The following is a 13,342-nucleotide window of genomic DNA, read 5'->3' on the forward strand; positions in this document are numbered from 1 at the left end:
GTATAACGGTCAATTGAACGTGGTAGAACCCTTTGTGGTTCGACTCCGGCGGCACCACCGCCACACCTATTTCTGCCTAATAACAGCAGTGTTAGGCACTGCAGGGTTCCGTTTTGAAGGGTGTGGTATGGGAGACATACTTTTCCGAAGCGTTCCAGCTTAGTCCTCAAGGGTAGCGGCGCATCTGTTGCCAACCTCAGGTAGGAATATCTAATACTATCTGGGGATGATTACAGATGTCCATGGGCAGCCGTAGCCACTTACCATCAGGTGGACTGCATGCTCGTCTGCTACTCTTAAATTATAAAAAAAAAACTGAGTAATATTGCATGTTACATTCGCTGTTATAAAAGTAAAGGCGTATCTAGGATTTAACTGTGTGGTTTAATTTGCAGCTCGGTTTTGGGAAGTTCTGTAAAGGTAAAATTGTTCGCACATAACCTTTCACGTCGTCAACACTCAAGCGTGGGGTGTGTGCGGTTTATAACTATTGCAATTGTGTAGTTTCTAAACATGCATGTATGCAGGATTAAAAATAAGTTGACGAAGGAAAGAAAATAGTATTTTTTACCCGACTGCGGGGTAATTTTTGTTGAGCTTAGTCTAAATTTCTAAAGGCTTGAAAGAATTTAACATATGAGATACCATTACCAAAGGTGGTAGAACCCTTTGTGGTTCAACTCCGGCGGCACCACCGCCACACCTATTTCTACCTAATAACAGCAGTGTTAAGCGCTGCTGTGTTCCGGTTTGAAGGGTGTGGTAAGGGAGACATACTTTTCCGAGGCGTTCCAGCTTAGTCCTCAGGGGTAGCGGCGCATCTGTGGCCGACCTCAGGTAGGAATATCTAATCCTATCTGGGGTTGATTACAGATGTCCATGGGCGGCAGTAGCCACTTACCATCAGGTGGACTGCATGCTCGTCTGCTACTTATATATGTTATATTATAAAAAAAAAAAAAAATTTTTCGACTATGCACGAGGACATCTAGAATGTCGTATGCTTTACCAAAGTAGGAATTAGTATGGCCATTGACCAATGACCATGCTGTCATAACAATCGATTTCGAACAACTAAACATTCTATCAACTTATTAAAAATAGATATCAGTTTTTTGAAAAACATGTTTTCCAAAACGAGATATCAGACTTTCAAAACCGTAAATTAAAAGGGCTATTTCATATTGAAATGTACCCAGTACCATTTGTGCTACCGAGACGATTTAACAATACCTCGTAATATTAAATTCAGTCTAGCCGTTTGGTCTGTACAGACTGCTAATTTAACATAATTATGCCCTAGTTGTCTCGTCCTCGATGATCATAGAATACTGACTGTCAGTTAGCTCCCTAGCACTTACTAACGCCACATAAGTTTAAATAATCTTTCTGAAAATAAAAAATCTGCATAATCTGTACCTCGTTGTCTGTCACGCGCTGTCATTACGTCGAGCTGCCATTCGTTTTCTATGTCGCTTAACGACGCCACATGTTTGTCACCGCAATAATATATAAAATATGTTATTTTATGTATAATGTATATAGTGTTATGTTAAAAAATGACGATTGGAGACCAAACAAGAAGAATTTTCAATGGATATACGGACGGAGCGGATATACGGGCAATGTTTGTGCGAGTTCGACAACGACAAGTTCGTTCCGGAATGTATTGGTAAGTTTATTTTCTTTATTATGTTCCCGCCAATTCTGTGTTTTGTTATGGACACTCAGGCCCATCTGCGGGATGAGGCGGTGTTGAAACATCTCAAAACTCAAAGACGGTCCTTCAAAATCATCAGATGGACGTTAAGGCAACGTCAAAAGATTTCATAAAAAGGGTTTGAAACATATCTGATGGATACTTAGGCTCACCTTCATTGTGTGACCGTGTGACCGTGTCGGTACATCTCGGAGCTCAGAGATGTACCAAGTCCCAGATAATGGACACTTATGCCCAGCAGATGGGTAAGGCGGCATTGAAATATTTCAAAACAAATGAATGGGCTTTATATACCATTTGATAGACACTCAGGCCCACCTGTGGGGTGAGGCGGTGTCAAAACATTTGAAAACTCAAAAGCCGACCTATCTGATCTTTGTTTTTTCTCTGATCATTTCTTAAGCTGCCATATATTCAGAAGGAATATCATGGTCAAACTTGCTTAAGCTGCCATGGATATTCGCAAGGAATATCATGGTCATACATTTATTGCAACTATTGTGATATTGTTTAGTTCTAAAGAGCAATGTAATAAATGACAGTTAATAACTGCTCATTGTAAACAGTGGTTAATATTCCATATTATATAGGACCACTATGTGTCTTTCCAAGATCCAGCTGGTATGGCACTTGAAGCATGTTTCTATAAGAATTGCAGGGGAGATTAATCTTACCAACAATAAATGAAGAACGGTTACTGATTAGGCTAATGAAAAGCCCCGATAACTTACTTATAACATTAATTTCAAGTGAACAATTTATAATGATAAAGTTTTAACATTATCATAACAAATATTTATTTATACCTGAAATACTTGGAAACGACATGAAATTTATAGCCCGTCTAAAATTAAACTTATTCATGAAGCAATTTAATTATTGACAAAAATATTGCTAATCAGATTGTGAATAAGGCACATAGGATTTATTTTATCATGGACTATGCAAGAACTCTCTCAGTCTGAGGAGAGACCTGTACCCAGTAGTGGGATAGAAATTGGGATAGAAGATTTGTGAAGAAGAATTGTGACCGAATGTTTGGTGAATAACTTAGAGTATTTGGGGAAACACTCACATTTGAAAAAAAAAAAAAAAAAAAAATAGATATAGTTTCCAAAGCTCAATTCTGTGATGATGGTGGGTTATTGAATCCATAATGAAACGAGACTCATTCATTATTGATTAACAAACAAGTGTGTATTATCCCGGGGTGTAATCCATTGCAGTTGTTCACAACGGTAACAAAATCTTACATTATATCATCACAGATATAATGTTGCTGCAAAGTACTTATACTGTATCTTATACAGTACCTATACTGTACCTTAGGTAACCATGACCACAAATAAAATATGGTTTCCTATATCTCTAAAAAATTTATGTTTCAGAGGTGTTTTTCTCCTATTAGAGAAGCAGACGACTTTTTAATATTATGATGACTTACATCAAACATGAAGACTTAATAATTGTACAGCAAATACCAAAAACTCAAATTAACCCAGTTCTTTAAACTAGTGGGGACCTCTCTATACAAGTGTCCAGACGATGGCAAGAAAGAGATTGAACCAACCTGCAACTCAACACAGGAAGGAAGACAGGCATCCATTCCGGAGTTACTCAATGCTTAACCGTACTCAACTGTACAAGACTGGTATGTATAAATATCAAATTTGATTCATACCATTGATGGCATGATTACCATCTTAATTATGCTGACCTATGAATGAATATATTTTCCCTCTAAAATGAGAAATGGAAATAATAGATAACATTCATTCGGTAACAATGTACAAGTAACAATATTTAAGGAAAAAACACAAGTCAACCATTCTATTCCTTTACAATTTGTTTCCTTAGCTTAACAGCAACATGGTAATACAATGCATACACATATTAAATTTAAGAAAGAAACTAATTTTATTTCAATATTTGAACATAACAAATTTTAACATAGGCCACCTGCTCAATAAATAATTTTAATTAGCATAGACTTACATAATATTGTACTATGTGATAATATATTTTGTATACAAAACTGTTACCTAAGGCTATTTTTGCCAAGTAATAAACCTAGTGTTATTGAAGGAGTGACATGTTGCCTAGTAAGTAAGTAATAAGAACATCATTTGATATAAATTTTGTTTGTTGATATAAAAATTTGTTCAGTTTTTTATAAGAGTTTATTGCTTATTTATTATTATTGGCTGACTTTGTATAGCATATATACACTTGTTATGTACCTTTATGAATATAAATATCATAGCCTGGTATTTCATACTTGACAATTATGTGTCAACAAAAATAAATAAAATTATTCATTTAAAGGAAATGTAAGTTCCTTGAAATTCAGTCCATATAATTGCTATCTTTAAATATATATTGTATTATATATATATCAATAAATTAAATAAATTTACTTTCTTTTTGAAATCCTTTGTTAAGATGACTTTAATAATATGTCACAGCAATTAGTGGATAAAATGCTTTATTAGTATACAGCACCTACACTTGCATAATCTTAAGGATTATATTAAGTAAATTTGGTGAAAAAAGCAAGGCATTTTTTTGAATTATATAAATTCATTCATAAATTTTATATCAAGGAACTACTTAGGTCATACAGAATGGGAATGAAATAAAATATTTAGTTTCAAAAGTATACACAATAATATTTACAACATTGAAATATTATCTTCTATGTCTCCATATTTTTATAGGACAAAATCAAAAGAATAAAGAAACTGGAATTCAGGGTAACCTATCAGATATCCAACCTTTGTTTACCTTGATTAAAATATTATTGGAGTCTTAACCAATTATATCCCTCAAAATAATTACATATTTATTCATACAGCTGAGCATAAGATGAGTTCACAGTGATTTTTTCGTGATATATATTATTATATATATATCACTTAATTAATATATACAATGTTTATATTAATTCGACAGTTACAAATTATATTTAATTATAATTACAATTTATGCAAATATATGTACATAAATATATACATACATATTATATATATAGAGGTAGTACATAATAAATAAATATATAAATTTATATTTGTAAAACGCCATGGGTAATTGTGCTGAATCCCACAGTGTCAAATCGCTAAAGGATCCAGCGCACCGATATCCCGCGTGCGTTCAAATAACTCCGTCTTGAGAACAAATGAGAAATTCACATACGTGTGATACAAGTATATATATGTGGAACATTACATTAATATAAAAAAAAAAAAAAAAGAAAAATGGTATCAGGGAGCATTCCTGATAGACGTTTTTGTATTCAAAATTGGGAACAAATGTTAACAAGTGATACTTTACAGTATTATTATTATTATTTTAATAGTACCTATATGTGGATAGCCTTCTTACTGCAGCAATAAACATTTGAAATGCAGAGAAAATATAAATGATTACTATATTTATTTTAGTTCGAGACAAAATATTACATACTTTAGCCTCCACTATTACCAATCAAGTTAATATAAATGATAACTATACATAAAATTATGAAACTTGAGAAGTTTGGACTCTGTAAAAAAAAAAAAAAAAAACAAATTCATATAATAATATTTTAAATATTTTATTTATGTTTCATAAGGAACCACATTTGGTCCATTTGAACCGTTTTGGTGGTATCATTTAGTACACTGTGCTATAGATTGCCTCATATATGCAATCAAAAGTTATGCAATAAGTGTTGTTACATATTATCATTTATTATATATACTTATGTAATAGATAAGACTTCTGGGGCCACGGCAGTGCCACCGCCAAGTCGAAAAATATTTATTTTATAAGTACTGTGTTTTTTTTTGTATTGAATGTATAAGATGCTGAATTATGCTACATTCTCTTATTATAATTGGTTCTTTTTTAAGTAAAGAAGTCATAAACACACACAGGGAAGAATTAATGGAAGCGCGGAGTTGAAACAGAATTTATTATTTGATTTTCAGGATGTTTCCTAATTGAACACTGCGTTTCCGACCGGTACAGCGACCGTTCCACCACACAGGTCAGCACCTGCGTGGCGTATTTATTTCATAGCTGTGTGATGTTTGTCCGTATTGATTCTACAACAGGTCTTTGAACATCTAACAGTCAGTATTCTATGATCATCGAGGACGAGACAACTAGGGCATAATTGTACAATCAAACAAACTTACCAAGTGTAGTTCGATTGAAATTATGCTCCTAGTTGTCTCGTCCGAAGATGATCAGTCCCACCCTCCCCTGCAGGTATTACACCTGCTCCCGAAAGTTGTAGAATCAATTAAGTGTAGTAACAGATGTCCACGGGCGGCAGTAGCCACTTGACATCCGGTGGACGGCATACTTGTATGCTACTCCTATACTAAAATATATTTACAACTTTAAACTGAATGACAGCTCGACGTAATGACAGCGCGTGACAGACAACGAGGTACAGATTATGCAGATTTTTTATTTTCAGAAAGATTATTTAAACTTATGTGGCGTTAGTAAGTGCTAGGGAGCTAACTAACAGTCAGTATTCTATGATCATCTTCGGACGAGACAACTAGGAGCATAATTTCAATCGAACTACACTTGGTAAGTTTGTTTGATTGTACAATTATTAATTATATACGTAATGTGTATACCTACAACTACCAAAATAACATTATATACAATCTTTTTGGCGCGGTCAATTAAGTGCACCCTTCTTACTTCCGAATAAAAATATAGTACCTACCTACCGTATAAAAAGCATAGATAAGTGTTAGCGACGTCTTCAACCCGTTAGAATTAGTTATGTATAATAAGAGTTTTAATTGAAAATAAAAAAATAATCTATATTAGGTATTAGGGATATTTATAAGAATGTAATTTGATAGAATAGGTTGTTTTATTAGTTAGAATAGTTTTAGAAATATTAAATGCTAGAAATAATTAAAATATAAATAGTAACGAAAAGAGTTACACGTGTCAGTTACACGTGCCAGTTACACGTGTCACCATTATAACCTTGTAACCTTGTGAACCCCGAATTATCCTTGGACACGTCGCGACAGGTCCGAAAGACAGAAAGAGACGCATGAAGCGAGATAGGTATATGCTCGCACGCCATTGGCCTACAGAGGCATATTACTAGTGAGACCTGTCGCGCGTTCCGTACCTTAATTCGGGGTATAAATATAGGTCCGATTTGCGGACTATGTACAGTCGAATTCTGAGCTTCTATGGAAATATACGCATTTGAAAGATAAGAACATTGGAAGGTTTTCTTCGGTCGACCGGCACCTCTCCCGATACGTCACATTGTTTGGTCCTTCTACGTCGGATAGGGAAGAGAAGAAAAAACCGAAGATGCCTACCGTTCGTTCAAGGTCACCGTCACGCTCCAAGCAGGAAGAACGAAGCTCAGAAGAATCAAGAACGGACTGGTCGATTTTCACACCTACAGACACCGTGACTGCGTCAACGTCCACATCTCGTCACACGATCGCCACCGCCTCAACCGCCGCATCCGCCTCGACGCATGGAAGAAGAACGCGCGCCGCGACGGCCGCGACCGCAGCCGCCGCCGACGCCACCGCGACCGAGGCACCGAGCGCGACGACTACGACTACGACTACGACCGCGACCGCGACCACAACGACGAGTAGAACTACGCGCACCGCACCGACCGCGACTGCGCCCGCACGCAGCGTGTCCACGAATCCCGCGACTACGATGCCCGCACCCGCGAGCATCCCGCACCACGAACCACACACGCATCTGAAGAACATTGGAAGGCCTAGCGTCCCTCCGTTCGCGTCTTCAGACACCGTGGTCCCTCGGACGACCAGATCCTCAAGGTCACGCAAGGCAGAACTCAGAGCACAAGTGGAACTTCAGAAAAAGCAGCTAGCGGCCGCGGAGACCGCCGCATCCCTCGCACGCACCGAACTGGAACTTGCACAATGCGACTCCGAAGATGAAGTAGACAACGAATTCGAAGCTGAACGTCACTCGCACATCGAACAATGGGTCCAACACACCGCGTCTTACGTGGAAGCCCCGAATGAAAAGGAAGTACCTTCACACAAGAGCGAACTTAAAGAACTCGCCGACGCCATTATCGTCGCCGCGCGCACAACGCAACCAACGCCTGCGGCTCATAAGGTATGGGACTTACCCGACTTCAACGGATCTAACGAAGAATGGCTGCCTTTCAAGAGGTCATATATGGACAGCGCGGAGCAGTTTAACGACGTACAGAACATGGCTCGCCTAAGAAGAACAATAAAGGGAGCCGCCAGAGAAGCAATACGAAGCCTGCTTTTCGCATCGTCGGAACCTCAAGAAATCCTCGCCGCGTTAGAACGTCGTTTCGGGAGACCAGAGCAACTAGTTCTCGCAGAAGTTGAAAGGATGAAGGACTTACCCCGTATTAGCGACGCACCCAGGGACATCTGCGCATTCGCGAGTCAAGTCAGCAACGCCGTTACAACGATAGAAGCTTTGAAGAAAGTCCAGTATTTATATTCACCGGAGATCACAAGAGTCGTCATTGAGAAGCTGTCACCCATACTTCGGTATCGATGGTTCGACTTCAACGCCAGCATGGGCCACGATGAACCAGAACTGGTGAAACTTAAGAAGTTCCTCAATTCTGAAGCTGATTTGTGTGGATCGTTTGCACCGCCCGAACTGATTAAGAAGAGGTTCGGGCAAAGAAGATTCCCTGTCCACACAACGCAAGATGACGAAGAAGAAACGCACATTGTAGCAACGTCATCGGAACCATATAAGAAGAACTGCTTCCATTGCAATGGAGAACACTGGCTCACCGAATGCAAGAATTTTAAGGAAGCAACAACCGATGAGAAATGGGAAATAGCGAAACAGAAGCGTTTATGTTTCAAGTGTCTGCGACTGAGACACGTACGAACGAATTGTAAAGCACAGCCGTGCAGAAAATGTAAGAGACCGCACCACACGTTGTTGCACTCGGAGCTGACTCGCACAACAGCACCGTCTACGCAACAACAGAAGCTCGAACCGTCCCCCTGTAATCAAGCAAAGGAAATAGAAGATGTTCGTCCCGTCTACGCCGCAGCGGATGGGGCAAGAATTTATTTGAAGATGATGCCTGTCGATATCTACGGACCCAAAGGATCAGCCCGCGTACTAGCACTACTAGACGAGGGCTCAACGGTTTCCCTGCTGGACGCCTCCATCGCCTCACGTATTGGGGCCACGGGGGAAGAAAAAGAATTAATATTGGAAACCGTCGGTGGGAAAATAATCACCAAAGAAAAGTCACAGAAAATGGATCTGAAGATAAGAGGCATACACAGGAGGGACAAACGAGCCTTGAGAGGCGTGCGCACCGTTGAAGAACTGAAGTTGTCACCTCAATATGTAGATGGGAAATCTATTGAACGATGCGACCATCTGAAGAATTTAAAGAATGAATTGGTATATGAAAAAGGAAGGCCCGCACTGCTCATCGGTCAGGACAACTGGGACCTCATAGTCTCAAGGAAGATCGTGAAAGGGAAACGAAGCGAACCTGTGGCTTCTCTCACAAGCCTGGGTTGGGTACTTCACGGGGGCCACACCGGGATAGCTTCAGTTCACTTCATCAACCATTGTCGAATAAATAATAAAGAAGAATCACTTGAAGAATTAATTAAGAAGCACTTCGAATTAGACTCAATTGGAATAAGAGAACGACGTCCTAGCAACGATGCAGATGAACGAGCGTTGAAGATACTTAAAGAATCTACAAGGCAGTTACCAGATGGAAGATACGAGTCCGGGCTTCTGTGGAAAGCTGAAGACGAGAGGTTGCCCAATAACTACACTCAAGCTTGCAACAGGCTGCTGGGTGTTGAAAGAAAACTGGACAGAGACGCAACACTCAATGAAGAATATAGCAAGCAACTAGGTAACCTCTTGACGAGCGCGTACGCCGAAGAAGCACCGGAGAACATCACAATGGGCCGGACTTTCTATCTTCCTCATTTCGCCGTGAAACATCCATTGAAAAGGAAGATTCGAATAGTATTCGACGCCGCCGCTAAGCATGAAGGGAAGAGCCTGAACGACGCGCTGCTACCAGGTCCAGACCTACTCCAATCTCTCTTTGGGGTATTAATACGATTCCGAGAGGGGCCCGTAGCAGTCGTCGCTGACGTGAAAGAAATGTTCCTGCAAATCCAGATAAGAGAGGAAGACCGCGACAGCCTACGCTTTCTTTGGCGAGGTGAAGACCGAGGATCGAAGCCCAAAGAATATAGAATGAAGTCTGTAATCTTCGGCGCCGCGTCTTCTCCAGCAACGGCTATCTACGTGAAGAACATCAACGCGGAGCAACATGCAAAGGAACATCCGAGGGCAGCCCGAGCAATCATCCGCAACCATTATATGGATGATTACCTACAGAGCTTTTCTACAACGGAAGAGGCGGCATCCGTTGCTGACGAAGTAAATCAAGTGCAGAAGAAGGCTGGATTCATATTGAAGCAATGGGCCAGCAATAAAGAAGAAGCCTTAGCCAAGATAGACGCGAACGAGAATATTAAAGAAAAAAGACTTGGCCAAGAAGAAGAGAAAACATTAGGTATGAGGTGGCTCGTACAAGAAGACGCATTAGCCTTCAACGTCGGTCTCAGAAACACACCATTGGAGGTCAAGAATGGCAAGAAGAAGCCCACGAAGAGAGAAGTCACCAGCGCAGTAATGTCTACCTTCGACCCGCTTGGACTCGCTACCCCAGTCCTGATAATGGGGAAAAGAATCATACAAGACCTCTGGAGAACCGGAGTCCAGTGGGACGAAGAAGTCAATGAGGAACAGCATCGCGCCTGGGAAGAATACGCTGGGAACGTCAAGTCCTTGAGCTGCTTGAAGATACCTCGATGTCTAGCACCAACAACGAGATCGGGCGAAGTACACACCTTCGTCGACGCCAGTGAAACCGCATACGCCGCCGCCGTGTATTGGAGGTCAACAGCTGACAACGGGGAGGTCAACATCAGGCTGATGGCTGGGAAGGCGCGAGTGGCCCCAGTGAAAGCCACATCGATTCCCCGCCTCGAACTACAAGCTGCTCTGTTGGGTGCAAGACTGGCTGCGTCCGTATGCGAAGAAACCGATCTCACTGTTACCAGTAGAGTATTCTGGTCGGACTCCACGACCGTTCTACAATGGCTGAAGGCGGACCCACGACGATTCAAGGTATTCGTTGCACATAGACTCGCCGCCATAGAAGAACTCTCCAAGCCGAACGAATGGAGGTGGGTATCCACCAAGGACAACCCAGCTGATGATGCGACTAGGAACACCCCACGAGACTTCAACGAAGAGGCAAGATGGTTCAGAGGTCCCGCGTTCCTTTACGGTCCGAAATCTGACTGGCCCGTAAAGAAGATACTGAAACAAGAAGATGACTCTGAAATAAAGAAAAAGAGTGCCTGCACCATCGCCGCCGTTAATGAAAAAGAGAAGTTGCTCGACCCTCGCAAGTTCAGTAATTGGTGGCGCCTTCTGAGGACGACGGCCAGGGTTCATATGTTTACGCCACGCTCCCGCGCAACACATGGCCGCGGGGGCAAATCGAGAAGACATTCCCTGGGCCTGACGGGAGAATCCGCATCGTCGACGTGCGAACAAGGGGCGGAACGCTGCGCCGACCGGTGTCCCGACTCATCGTGGTGAACCAGACGCCGCCACCTGAGGATGGAGTGTCCGGACCGCCGAACACTGGGGGGAGATTGTTAGCGACGTCTTCAACCCGTTAGAATTAGTTATGTATAATAAGAGTTTTAATTGAAAATAAAAAAATAATCTATATTAGGTATTAGGGATATTTATAAGAATGTAATTTGATAGAATAGGTTGTTTTATTAGTTAGAATAGTTTTAGAAATATTAAATGCTAGAAATAATTAAAATATAAATAGTAACGAAAAGAGTTACACGTGTCAGTTACACGTGCCAGTTACACGTGTCACCATTATAACCTTGTAACCTTGTGAACCCCGAATTATCCTTGGACACGTCGCGACAGGTCCGAAAGACAGAAAGAGACGCATGAAGCGAGATAGGTATATGCTCGCACGCCATTGGCCTACAGAGGCATATTACTAGTGAGACCTGTCGCGCGTTCCGTACCTTAATTCGGGGTATAAATATAGGTCCGATTTGCGGACTATGTACAGTCGAATTCTGAGCTTCTATGGAAATATACGCATTTGAAAGATAAGAACATTGGAAGGTTTTCTTCGGTCGACCGGCACCTCTCCCGATACGTCACAATAAGTGTAGATATCTCACCGTCTTGTAATTTAAGGAAGCCATTGAAAGGCTTAAGCGGCTGACACTTTTGTCAGGCGTTTAATGGCTGTCATCGTGCAATTTACGCGGAACAATGCCGACATGCGCAGTTGAGTAGTGCAAAAACACGAAATCGAAGAAAAAGTGCGGAGAAATATCGTTTCATATGTAAATTATCTAAAAACTACATTTTTAAATATTTTTTAAACACGAAAATATATGACAGTGACAATTTCAATTGTCAAAACTGGTTACATTTTCTTGTTAGGAGTGAGTAATCTATCATCAAAAGTAATTTTTACGAAAATGTTAATAAATAAAACACGGCGTAATTATAACGACAAAATACATTACGATTATCATTTCACTTTACAGTAGGCTTTCAACTGGAATTTAAGTCCCTACTTAAGTACGTAAGCATCAAGAGTAGCCCTTAAAAGAAGGATTACAAGATGGCTCGAAATTCCGACGAGAAATTGCAGCCCATATAACTTTCATTTTCCTTGTAGGTACAGAATAACGAGATATAATACCCAATTGAGTTACCGTTCAACAGTGTTACCGAATTGTTGTAATATTTAAGGGATGTTATCGATTTTATGTCGATTTAGCGCCAAGTAGCTAGCCGTGTTTGTACTTACTACATAAAATACTCGTACATATTAAACTTTTTTCAGTACTTTTACTTTTTTAATCCTTTACTTTTTAGAGGTCTAAATCAAACAGAAAATATACATATACAAGGCTATAAATAGGACAATGTCAAGATTTAGAAAAACTTTCATCCTGCTCGAATTTCATATCTTAGCACAACCCTTTACCATTTTTTCACGTAGGAAACATAGATTAGTAAAGATTACTCACTCCTTAGCAGTGATAGCCTAGTGGTTAAGAAACGCGGCCTCTCGATCAAGGGGTCCGAGGTTCAAATCCCAGGCACGCACCTCTGATTTTCAAATTTATGTGCGTATTAGAAATTAATTATCACTTGCTTAAACGGTGAAGGAAAACATCGTGAGGAAACCTGCATACCTGAGAGATTTATAAAAAATCTTAAAGGTATGTGAAGTCTACCAATACGCACTTGGCCAGCGCGGTGGACTATGGCCTAATCCTTCTCATTCTGAGAGGAGACCCGTGCCCAGCAGTGGGACAGTAATGGGTTGATGATGATGATGATGATGACTCACTCCTAACAAGAAAATGTACCCAGTTTTGAGAAATGAAATAGTTGCGTAAAAAAATTTTGCCACGTCTCCGTGCTAAAATGTCCCTAAAATATTTGAAATAATTATTTATTTATTACTTAAATTACGCAGTATTA

At 40.3% G+C, this 13,342-nt stretch overlaps 1 protein-coding gene across 1 annotated transcript; it reads left to right on the forward strand.

The window, feature by feature from the left end:
- The first annotated feature begins 6,549 nt into the window (after nt 1-6,549).
- On the forward strand, nt 6,550-11,401 carry LOC140757133 (uncharacterized). The gene has a single exon (XM_073092669.1). The coding sequence runs from the start codon at nt 7,061-7,063 to the stop codon at nt 11,399-11,401; it is 4,341 nt and encodes a 1,446-aa protein (XP_072948770.1). The 5' UTR covers nt 6,550-7,060.
- Nucleotides 11,402-13,342: the final 1,941 nt, after the last annotated feature.

Source organism: Epargyreus clarus, unplaced genomic scaffold (genome assembly GCF_041222505.1).
Source record: "Epargyreus clarus isolate Ecla_fem2 unplaced genomic scaffold, WU_Ecla_fem_2.2 ptg000004l, whole genome shotgun sequence".
Classification (NCBI taxonomy): Eukaryota; Metazoa; Arthropoda; class Insecta; order Lepidoptera; family Hesperiidae; genus Epargyreus; species Epargyreus clarus.